General features: G+C 34.8%; 1 protein-coding gene across 1 annotated transcript in view; it reads left to right on the top strand.

Annotated features, from left to right (window-relative positions):
* LOC136026367 (actin-related protein 5-like) overlaps positions 1-12,765 on the top strand; it is a 54,010-nt gene extending 41,245 nt beyond the window's left edge. The window contains exons 10-13 of the mRNA XM_065702902.1: positions 395-581; positions 3,745-3,897; positions 8,076-8,208; positions 12,509-12,765. Of these exons, the coding sequence (XP_065558974.1) occupies positions 395-581; positions 3,745-3,897; positions 8,076-8,208; positions 12,509-12,723 (688 nt within the window). The 3' untranslated portion in view covers positions 12,724-12,765. The remainder of the gene's footprint in view (positions 1-394; positions 582-3,744; positions 3,898-8,075; positions 8,209-12,508) is intronic.
* The last annotated feature ends 223 nt before the right edge of the window (positions 12,766-12,988 follow it).

Here is a 12,988-nt window from a genome sequence, read left to right as displayed (position 1 = left end):
AATTTGTTATTTTATTATAAACTTTTTATGAATCATTAATTTTAATAGTTTCTGCCATTAACTTTACCTAAAGCGTTTGAGGTGTGCAGGTTTGTACAAGCTGATATATATATTAAGCATTTATAGGAATGTTTCAAGAGGTAAAAGGTAAAAAGGTAAAGAAAACGGAATTGGACTTCATAGTCCCTACCGGCGTTACTGATATCCGTTTCTTGGCCCTTCAGCAGGAAGTGCAATGAAGGTAGTCGTTCTGTGCTTTCGCATACCTGTCATGTTTGCCTTCCCTAGATTTTTCCAGGTAGAGCTGGAAAAGTAGATCCATTCAGAGCTGGGTTGACTCTGACTGAACTTGCAGAGTCACGCCATTGACCGTCTTTCCATATAACCATTTCAGGGAGGAGCTTATTGGAAGACGTTCGTCAAGGCGACAGAAGCGTGCTGCTATGGCGAAACGTCGCACTGCTGCTGGCCAAGAGCGTATGCGTATTATTTCTCAACTTGCAGCCAAACAACGAGAGAAAGAACAAGATGATTTCGGTGCCAGAGATGAAGATTGGGATGTCTATAAAGCCATTAGTACTGTAAGATATTTTCAATACGTAATTAGCCTTTCATTTAACTACTGAAAAAAGAGCATGGATTAACTTACAAGAGTAGAAACTGGTGCTAGTGACGACAAAAAAAGACATCAGAGTCTGATAGTAAGAATAATTAGTTTAATTGATGCAGTTAATAAATTTAGCTTAGTCATAAGTGTCTGATCTCAATTCCTAACAGAGAAAAAAAAAAAACGATTAAAAAACTTGAAAAAATGCCAAGAGACGTCAAAGCGCTAGATGGCGTTGATGACTTTTTTGCCTACACTAGCGTCAGTTTCTACCCTTATAAATTACCCATACTCTTTGCTAGTGATCTTGTAAAGCACATGGTAGTTTTGGTAGTTTTAAAACTTGTAGAATTAATGCCAGTCAAATTACCAAGGATAGTAAAAATGAAATTGGATTCTTTAAATTGGTTATTTGGAAGCTGAAATTGTGTCTAAGAAAAATTTGCAGAACCCTAGAATTCAATTTTTAATGTAAAAGCTGTTCGATGCAGGTAGGTAGTTTTAACACATAGTGGAGACCATGTTTAAATTAAAGAACCTGTGTGAAAAAAAAGCAGAAAATCCGCGTAAAAAAAATATGTCATCTTGAAGATTCAGAAAGTTTAACTTTTCTGATTGCTATTAGAAAGGACAGACACTGCGATTAATTTTCAGTAAACTAGGTGAAAAAATAAGTGACTAAATGATTATAATTATGCATGAATATAACATTAATATGTTGTTTCGAAATAGAAATTGAAAAGAAATGTGTAAATCATTGAAGAGCTAAAAATCTAAGTTATGCACTAATCTGCTTATTACCAAAAATCTCCAATATTAAACACTTCAAACTCTTATTATGGCTCTGAAGCATGCGTGCTCCGAAAAGTAGATGAAGATATGCTAGGTATTTTCCAGAGAAATCGCCTATGGATTGTTCTAGGTACCCGGCTGACTGACCGAATTTCAAATAGTTGGGTGTACGGAAAATTTGGCTCAATCCCGCCTTTTGCGGGCTGTAATGAAAGAAAGGTTGAGATGGCTTGGATATTTTGTGCGGATGAAGAACGACAGATTGCCGAAAATAGTCCTTTTCGTTCAACCGCCTAAGGCTAAACGGCAAGCAGTTCGTCCTCGTCTGGGGTGAGAGGACATCATAAAGAAAGATTAAAGGAAATGGGAATTTCATGGAAGGGTGTGAAAAGGGAGGCTTTGAAGAGATTGGGATGGAGGAGGAGCGTGCGTAGCTATGTTGGCCTCGGGTGGCTCGGTGCTGCGGTAAGTTATTTGTAGCAATTAAGCATTAGTAGCATTTAGGCCATTCTAGCTTGTTGTATTTATCCCTTTAGTTGATTATTGACATATCAATAGAACGTTTTTTTTTTCTTCTGGTTCGAAAAACACCTCTTTTCCTACTTAATTTTGGTATATTCTCACTACTCTGTATTTATTAAATAGCAGAGGGCTGTACCACCCGATTGATTATTGATATTCTTGACATAATGATGTGCGTAAATTGGGCGGTGCAAGTGTTACTTTCAGTTTTTTGTGTAAAAAGGAAAAGCTGCCGCTTGTTTCTGATCATTGTTCAACTTGGCAATAAAGAAAAGAATTTACACAATGAGATCTTAATAGCTGTAAACCAACCAAAATAAAAGTCGTAGAAAATGCTAGTTTTTAGGAATAAATTGACCTAAAATTGAGCCAGGGGGGCAAAAAGTTTTCATTTAGATGTTGTTTTGTAATTTAATTTTTTTTAATACAAGTATAAAACCGTCATTGTAACTACTACTATTATTTTGACATTGAAATTAATTGGAACTATGTTGAATAAATACATAATTGATTTCTAGATCATTATTAGTGTTGATAATGGTTTTAAACTCATTAGTTTTAAACAATATTTTCCCAAAAAATGTTTAAAAAAAATGAAGCTATACTAAAAGTTAAAGAGTGAAAACAGTGTCAATATAATTCAAACGTAGAACGTACAGAAGTCGATATTAACAAATAGATAAAACTCGGGGAATTGCAGAAAAGGGTACAAGAGGGGTCTATACTCTGATATTGTCATATCGCGCACAAGCCTGTGTCATATTGTTTTCAATGTCTTCCAGAACGTTTTCCTCACCTTCCATCACACAGTTCATGGGAAACTACGCATAAATACACTCTTTCAGCTATTTAATGCCTAATTGGGTGTCCAACTCTTCTTGTCATCCGAAACAAAATACAGGAAACAGGCCTTTTTATATTGAAAGTGGGTGTTCCAGCTATCAGTTTATCTTATCGGATTTTATTTTTGTCGTTACTTTTCCTATCCAGAAGGAAAACTTTCTCCTGAAATCCCATAATTAAAATATCAGGGAACCCTCAATAGTGTCCAGGTACTGAATGATTTTTTTTTTAATTTTCCATTAGCCTATTACTTCCTTGCAAGACTGTATTCAGTGGAGGGACTATTGTTCAAATCTCCGCCCCGAAATGTTTGTCCGACTCGTAAAAACGGAATAAAAACGCATAAAATCACATTTTTGCTGCGTAATTTAAAGTTTTATGTACCCCTGCTCCCCTGAACAAAAATCCTGGATACGACCCTACTTACTAGTCTGCTGTTCTTCCTTAGGTCCCAAATGCTATTTCTCTTACCAAACCTCAAATAAACCGTCTGAATACAACCTTGCTGCCCATAGTTGGTATTGCCCTTTGTTTGGAGCTTGTGCATAGTGTTTGAACAGATTCAGTAAGTTTTTGTGATGAAGTTGATATATTTATTGATGATGTCTGCCTCCTAGTAGCACACCGTCAATGTAAAAGCTGATCTTTTAAAATAAGGCTGTATTCATGTGGAATAAATAGGGGAGGGGGTGTTGGTGATATTAGTGTTTCCACTTTTACACCTATGTATAGATCTATAGCTTTCTAGTCTAGATCTCAATATCTGATGTTTCAAATGTCATTTTATAGGCAACCAGAGGTCATATCAGAATAACTCTTCCTTGACAGAGTACCTGGAGAAGTTTATTTATTTTTCAAGGTGCATTCAATATATAACTAAAAAAAGTCTGTATTACAAATTCAAATTCCTTTTACACTTGAATGCTTACATTATTATGTATGCTTACATATTTGTTGAATATTCGGGTCTTGTTTTCTAGGAAGGAGGCTCCGATAGTGAAGCTGAGAATGAAAGAATAGCTGCTATTGATGTCATTCTGACTCATCATGGTGCTCTGGAAACCCAAGAAGAAATAGATCAGTCGATCCATTTTGGAAATGAAAGGATTAGAATTCCTGAAATACTTTTTCAGGTATAGGTGCTTGTAAACCCGGTAACAGTGGCTCCCCCTCGAGACCTAATAGTATTATAGACCACGTATAAGATTATATGGCATTTCTTTGTTGGGGACAAAGGAAGTCTTCTAACAAATTGTTCAAACTAGAAAATTTATTTCATGCTTAAAATTTGGCAGTAGAGCCAAAAATGAAATTTTTAATTCTTACTAGTTTATTATTTTTAAGCACTTAAATAAAGTTAAGTAGTATGTAAGAATTTCACCATGTAGCGGAATGGCTTTGTTTTTGTGTCAAATTGTACCAAAAGTGAAATTATGTCAAAATATCAAATTAAGTCATTGTGTTAAATAGTTTTTTTAGTATGAGATGTTGGAAACCACTTCTTCCCCTATTTGCCGAATTTTCATTTTGGGAATTGGAGGGATGCTGTGAAAAATCAGGGATAATGAAAGCCCAATCATGACCAGTAGCCTTACTTTTAACAATTATTTACGCCTTTAAGTTTCATTCGGTGAATAGGAAACCACTAGAGGTCTCTAAGAAGCATATTATTTTCTAAAAAATTTCGGATATTTTTGGCGTTTTTGCATACGACGATATGGAAAATGAAGTGAATTTGAGGTTTGAACTTGGACTAGTAAAAGAGAAGACGTCTTAGAGATTCACGGTGTTTATTGTGATCTGTATTTTATTTAACGTATAACTGTGGAAAATGCACAAAATCTTCCTTGCCTAATACAACCTACTATACAACCTTGCCTAAGTCTATACATAATCTGAATCCTGGTATATTTTGTAAATCTGGAACGCAGACACATATAGTTAGAATAAATATTATCAATATATGAGTTTACTGTGAATTCAGACATGTTGATAACTTCGGAATTCTACGTATCAAACCAGTGAAAGATTGGACGAGGGTGTCTTTAATGAATCAAAATTTTAGGCTAAATTGTTTTTTTTAAGTAAATTATTTACTGCTTCTACTTTTGCTTACGACTCGTTGCAGTACCAGGCCACCTGAGGCCAACATAGCTGCGCAACACTCCTTATTCATCCCAATATACTCAAAACTTCCCTCTTTACACCCTCACAAGAAGTTCCGATTCCCCATAAATCCTTCCTTACGACTGCCTCCCATTCCATTCTAGGAGGATTTGCTTTATGTTTGACTCTAGATGGTGATCAAAAAGGACGATCTTCGGCAATCTGTTGTCCTTCATCAGTAGAATGCGTCCGAGCCGTCTCAGCTTTTCTCTCAGTATAGGCGTGGAAAGCGTGATAGAAGCACATTTCTTACAGTTTTCAGTTTCAAATAAGGTCGCTCAGACGGGTACCCAAATCATTCTGTAGACTTAGTCCCTGTTCTGCATTAGTTTAGGCCCCCTTGCTTTTCCTGAGGCCATAATAATTCCAGTATTGAGTCAAATAACAATATAAGAATTGCGCAAATCAATTAGTTTATAAATGAATTAATAAAATAAGGTGTTATATAGGAAAATAACTGATAAATTTGTCGCCAGGTTATCAGTTTCCCGATTCTGGAGGATTAAGAAGAAATACAAGTCCCAATTGTGATTAGATTTAAAAATATTTTGCGTAAGAGTCTTATGAGCAGGATATGATCTTGATTATCTGACACTTGTTACTATTGCTTAAGGTACTAAATACTGCAGATAGTGTGTATCAGAAGCTAAAACTTGAGTACTGATTGATTGTAAATTTATTTAAATTAATGTATTGTATATAAAGTTTAAACAAGAAGAGTTTCACCGACCAATTTTGAATCTATAGACCGGTGTCCACTCTTTAAGTTGAATATCTAAAAATTATTTTCTTAAATCATAATTAAAAATGAAAATTTGCTAGTAGTTATATAAATCCAATTCTGCAAAAACAGAACGGCTTTAGACTAAGGACAACTTTTTTTTTACTTTATCTTTGTTAAACTGTGCACACCAAAGACTCAAAGTAAAAAAAAACAAACAAAACAACGTCATTCTAATATATACGAGTATACTGTCTGAGAGCAAAGTCCTAGATACATGATTGACATAACCGGAACGGATCCGCTCTCTTTGGGGTATTTGGGGGGGGGGGGGGGGTAATTCTGAAAAATTAGAAAAAATTAGGTATTTTTAACTTACGAACGGGTGATCGGATCTCAAAGAAATTTGATATTTATAAGGATATCGTGTCTCAGAGCTCTTATTTTAAATCCCGAACAGATCTGGTGACATTGGGGGGAGAGTTGGGAGGGGGAAACCTAAAACTTGGAAAACACTTAGAGTGGAGGGATCGGGATGAAACTTGGTGGGAAAAAATAAGCACAAGTCCTAGATACATGATTGACATAACCAGAAAGGATCCGCTCTCTTTGGGGTAGTTGGGGGGGGGGGCTAATTCTGAAAAATTAGAAAAATGAGGTATTTTTAACTTACGAACGGGTTATCGGATCTCAATGAAATTTGATATTTAGAAGGATATTGTGTCTCAGAGCTCTTATTTTAAATCCCGACCGGATCTGGTGATATCGGGGGGGGAGTTGGGAGGGGAAAACTTAAAAATTGGAAAATACTTAGAGTGGAGGGATCGGGATGAAACTTGGTGGGAAAAAATAAGCCCAAGTCCTAGATACATGATTGACATAACCGGAACGGATCCGCTCTCTTTGTGTTAGTTGGGGGGGGGGGGTAATTCTGAAAAATAAGAAAAACTGAGGTATTTTTAACTTACGAACGGGTGATCGGATCTCAATGAAATTTGATATTTAGAAGGATATCGTGTCTCAAAGCTCTTATTTTAAGTCCCGACCGGATCTCGTGACATTGGGGGGAGTTTGGGGTGGGGGAACCTAAAATCATAGGAAACGCTTAGATTGGAGGGATCGGGATGAAACTTGGTGGGGAAAATAAGCAGAAGTCTTAGATACGTGATTTACATAATTGGAACGGATCCGCTCTATTGTGGGGGGGGGGTTAATTCTGAAGGACCGTATTTGGTCCTTCAACAAGTGCCATATTTAGAAGGACTTCGTGACTCAGATCTCTTATTTTAAATCTCAACCGGATACAGCGTAATTGGGGGAGGGGGCAGTTGAGGGGAACCGGAAATCTTAGAAAATACTTAAAGCGGTGAGATCAGGATGAAACTGGATGGGGAGAATAAAAACCTGTCTAAGACACGTGACTGACATAATCGGACCGGATCTGCTCTCTTTGGTGGAGTTGGGGGGGGGGGGGGTTTGAAAATTGGGGTATTTATAACTTACGAAAGGGTGACCAGATCTTAATAAAATTTGATATTTAGAAGGGTCTTGCGCTTTAAAGCTCTAATTTTAAATTCCGGCCAGATCCTGTGACATTGGGGGGAGTTGGAGGGTGAAACTGGAATTCTTGGAAAACGTGAAAATTAGGGTATTTTTCATTTTACGGATAGGTGATCTGATCTTAATGAAATTTGATATTTAGGTGGATTCATGTCTCAGAGCTCTTAGTTCAGATCCCGACCAGATCTTTTGACATTGGAACGGGGGAGGGAGAAATCTTGGGGAACACTTGGAGTGGAGTAATCGGGATGAAGCTTGGTGGATAGAATTAGCAAATGTCCTTGATACGTGATTGACGGAACCGTACTGGATTCGCTCTCTTTGGGGGATTTGGGGGGAGGGGTTCAGTGATTTGACAAGTTTGGTGCCTCTGGACGTACTAGGACGATGAAAATTGGTAGGCGTGTCAGGGAGCTGCACAAATTGACTTGATAAAGTCGTTTTCCCAGATTGACCATCTGGGAGGCTAAAGGGAGAGGAAAATTAGAAAAAATTAGGTATTTATTACATACGAGTGGGTGTCAGATCTTAATGAATTTTGATATTTAGAAGGACATCGTGACTCAGAGCTCTTATTTTAAATCCTGACCGGCATTAAGCCTCTTATTTTCCTTTTAAATCAATATATTGATTCATAGAATTTTGCTAGAGCTCATACCATATGATCTCTTGGCTCTTAGCTCTTCTTGCCTCGTCACAAGTGCCATATGAGCTCTTAGCTCTTGTTGTTTTATTAGCAGTTTTGATTAACCTTTTTTTTGTATACTTGAATTTATATTCTATTATTTTTCTTTTTACATAGATTTCTCGCGTTACCAGATGTAATGTATTATGTTATTTACTTTGAACCTTCTACTATTTTAGCCATCAATTGCCGGACTGGATCAGATGGGAATTATTGAGCTGGCAAATTTTGTCATATCCAGATACAATGAATCTATACAATTACGTTTAGCCGAAAATATCTTTATTACTGGTGGGTTGTCTGCATTTACTGGTAAGTCAATTCAGTGAAAAAGAAATTTGAAAATTGTTTATCTGTGAATATAAGTTCAAAAACACCAGTTTCAGTCTGGAAAATGGAAGTGTTTGTATAAATTTTAATAAGAGAATAGCACCTAACCTTTAAATAAAGTATAGCTTGTGAAATCAACTATGATAGTTAAAAGGGTGACATATTCTATTTTGGTGAGTTATGTATGTCTCATGGGTAAGCTCAGCACGAGGAATCAAATGGTGCAGTTATAATCGCGAACCGTTACAAAGCTAAAAAGAGACATACCCCACTTAACAGGCATTCGTTTCTTTTTTATCAGCTCTTGTTGCGATTCAGAATGATAGAAGAGGATTATCATATAGAGCTATAACATGGGAACCTGGCATTTATCTTCTTTTTTTTGTCGATGAATAAGGACGTCATAAAATGGAATAATTTTGAATTCGCTCGGAATACTTGAATTTAATTTATACCACTGAAAAGACCAAAAAAAGTTGGTTTAGAAAATATCTCCGTATGTAAAATAGTGGCGTGAAGCACCACTATTTTACTGGCTCCATTTGTTTTCTTTATTAAGGTAAATGGGCTGATGGAAATGTATGAAGTAAAATCGATGAAAGAAGGTCAGTCTCAGTCGGTAAAAAGCAAAAAATATTTGATTTTTTTGCTTTGAATTTTAACTTGGGAAGAGGCCAGAAAAGAACCGAATGTGCTTTATCTCTAATATGGCTAAAGTTGAGGAAAATGAGTTAAAAAAAAAAATTATTTGACACTTTCACAGTTCAGAGGTAATTATCAAAATTTGTTGGATACTGCAAAGCTGCTCTCAAAACAAAGATCAAACGGTAGCCTCATCCTTCAGAGCGAGCACAGCCGACAAAATTTTTCCACTTTTTGACTCTCCTGAAAAGTAACAAAAATACCGTATGTCACCCCTTTAATTATCATAGCCGAAACGCATTTGAAACCAAAATTGAAATTAGCTATGTTTCCTTGCCTTTTGACTGCAAGACTAATAAAGAGAGGTCAGACTTGTTTAAAAGTTACTTCCCCGAGCTAATGGAGGATGCCCCCCCCCTGGATGCTCCCTTGTAGAATAAACTCTATAATTCTGCTCGCTAATCATTTATTGAATATATTATTACCAAAGAATGTAGAGTGAAAACTGGTGCTTTTGTTAGAAGAGAAAAATCACTGACACCATCTAGTGTTCAGGGTGTCTAGATATTTTTTTTTCTGCCAGAAGCTCATAATTGTGTTTGTTGTTTTTTTCTTCAAAAATTGGGATCAGACACTTATTACTACTCTAAGTTGCCTTATTATTGCATTGAAAAGCTACTAAGAGATACCAAACGATGGCGCTGGTGATTTTTTCTTCTTCTTTTTGTCGTCATTAGCGCCAGTTTTCACTCTTTTAAGTTACCGATGCTCTTTGAGAAAGAAATTTTTTCTCTGTGCTTTTTTCTCACAGACCATGGAAGAATATTAAGATGTATCAAAGGGCTTGTATTTAAATAGGAATATTAAGAGACCTAGCTTGTTTTAATGAATGGGTGAAGTTTTTTTTTTTGCAAGACAACGTATGTTAAATTAAGAAGTTGAAATTTTTCTGGCTTGACAATACGCCTTCCGAGGTACAAAACATTGACAAATATAAATATTCTGTGTTATTTATGTGCAAGCATTATTCAACCCTAGAATACTAGCAAGGCGGGGAATTAATCAGGAGAAGAAGCTATCCACGCTAATGTTAATTATGCTATCGTAAGTTATTATGCTGACTAAACGTATTTTTCTTTCCCACAAATATCAAAGTAACTCTTTGGAACAGAATAGGCAAATAAAACGAGTAAGAATAGGAACCAATACAAAATCACTGTAAACGGCATACTACGAAAATCAATTTAAAAGTGTAAAACGAAACCAAAGAGCAACTATAAGAAGTAAAAAAATTAAAAAGAGGATCATACTCAAATACAAAATTTGGAATTTCTCATACATAAATCTTCAATATGACCCCTTACGCCCATGATTCTCAACGGGAGGTGCAGGCCCCATCAGTGGCTTAAGGCAATATTTTGGTGGGCTCACCCTTCGGCTGACTGTACTTTAGAGCCTTAAATTTAAAAAAAAATCGTGTGAATGATGTTATGCATAAAGGTGTTGTATTTAGACAATATTTTTCATTAATATAAAAGATTCCTAGACGAAGACCAAAAAAAGATACCAACTTAATGGCCTTTTAAGCTTCCTTCAGGTAAAATTCTGAATAACAAAGTTTAAATATATCATTAGGAGAGCATCAGGATTTTAGGTATGCCAATGTTGGGCATGGCTCAAAATTGTTTGGGAACCATTGCCCTAAGCCATTAATATGATATTATTAGTCATAAAAAATATTAGTTATACTTAATCTTTGTATTAAGCATTAATTGACTTGGTGCTTACAAAACAAATCTTATGGAGAATAAATAGGAAAATTATTGGATGTTAAAACATATGATTCCCCTCGTAAGCTATTATTCCGTGGATGTCAGGTCAACAATATGTTAAAATTGTTATCCAGTACTCAAATAGCAAATCTTTCAAAGTACAAGTTTTTAAAATATGTCATAAAAAAATCAAAAATTTTCCTACCTAAATACTAAAATAACCTATAATAAATTAAAATAATTTAATCTTTTTAGAAATCCTATATTTCAACAGGAAGACAATGTGTTTCTAAATATAAACATAATAAGGTTACGATGCAATCCTTTTTTTTTCACTTTTTGCCTTAAGATTACGGATAACGTAGACTAAGCAGGAATTGGTTATGAAATTATTAAATTTTGAAGTGTAATCGAGACCTTATTTGGAGGATTGGCTGGGAGAACATGGGGAGACATGTTAGACTTAATTCGTTTTTATTTATGTAGATGAGAGGTTAAAGGTTGATAAAAGTCAGCTTCTTAAACTTTACTTTTTAAACTTTACTTTAGACCTTTACTTTTTACTTTACTTTTAAAATTTACTCTAAGTTTGTGTTTATGACGGTTTTGGTAGTCAAGCACATCACTGGGATTGGCACTTCAAATGACAATAAAAAAAGAAAAAACCTTTTTTGAAGAATGATCATTTCACAATAAATTATTATTATTTAAGGAACATTAATTCAAGGGTAAGTTCTGATTATAATCATACTTTAGTTGTTATTTTACAACTGTAATCTTTATGACTAAGAAAAACAATTGTTTTCCAGACTAAAATCTTCCTGGTATTTTAAAGAAAATATTAGAAGCAGTAAATGTAGCTTTTAAGAAGTAGCTCAAATATCAAATCCTGGAAATCTTTGAAAGTTTCATCGACCTAGCTGAAGCAATGAGGTCTGAAATATAAAACAATGTCTGAAAAATAGATAAATAAAACAAAATAACAAATAGAAGCAATTGGTCATCCTAATTGGGTATACTTCCCATATTATTATAAATTCTCGGATTTAAGTTTTGTATATCGAGACGAAATTGAGACATATATAGCTGCTGCCTTAATTACGAAAGAATGCAGTTGATCATAACGTAAACGAAGCTGTTTTCAAACATGAGTGGAAACATAATTGGAATAAAATTCTCAAGTGACCAACTCAAAATTCTGACTTTGACAATAGTTTCTATTGCTATGAATCACCAATTCGTATAGCCTCATGCACAACTATGAATCTGTAGGATGTTTATGTTTTTGTAAATTTTTAATATAATATAAAATTTTTAACATGGAAACATAATTCGAATAAAATTATCAAGTGACCAAGTTAAAATTCTGACTTTGGCAGTAGTTTCTATTACTATGAATCACCAATTCGTATAGCCTCATGCACAACTGTGAATCTGTAGGATGTTTATGTTTTTGTAAATTTTTAATATAATATAAAATTTTTAACATGGAAACATAATTCGAATAAAATTATCAAGTGACCAACTCAAAATTCTGACTTTGGCAATAGTTTCGATTACTATGAATCACCAATTAGTATAGCCTCATGCACAACTACGAACTTGTAGGATGTTCATGTTTTTGTACATTTTTTAACATAATGTAAATATTTTAACTTGGAAACATAATTGGAACAAAATTCTCAAGTGACCAACACAAAATTCTGACTTTGGCAATAATTTATATTACTATGAATCACCAATTCTCGTATAGCCTCATGCACAACTATTATTCCGTAGGATGTTTATGTTTTTGTAAATTTTTTAACATAATTAAATATTTTATCATGGAAACATAATTGGAATTTTATTTATTTTTATTTTTTTAGGATTAAAGGAAAGAGTTGAAACAGATTTGCGTGCATTGCGTCCATTTAAGTCGCGGATAAACGTGTCTGTCTCTGAAGATCCTTTATTTGGAGCATGGAAAGGAGCCAAGCACTGGTATCAAAAAGAATCTGATCCTTCTCATTTCATCAAAAAAGAAGATTACATAGCGGGCAAGGTTCTTGGTAAACCGTTCTGCGCCTCTAATAATATTTAGCATGATTTTCATTTTTAATAAACTTATTTTACATCCCTTAAATGATTTCTTAGGCTCCCTCAGCATGCCATAAAATATTTTGAATGCGACACAGATAATTTTTCTCTTTAACTAAGCAGTCAGAAGAGTATAATTCAACTTGCCGTGTAAATTTTTTAGCTCTCCTAGGCAGCTGAAGTTGAAAACTTGTATGCAAGAGAAAGTGTCTTTCGTCCCTTGCCCCCTTATGTCCCTCCAAAAAGCTCAAGGTTTTAGCGATAAATCC

Source organism: Artemia franciscana, chromosome 4 (assembly GCF_032884065.1).
Source record: "Artemia franciscana chromosome 4, ASM3288406v1, whole genome shotgun sequence".
NCBI lineage: Eukaryota > Metazoa > Arthropoda > Branchiopoda > Anostraca > Artemiidae > Artemia > Artemia franciscana.
This window is presented reverse-complemented; position numbering and strand designations above follow the sequence as displayed.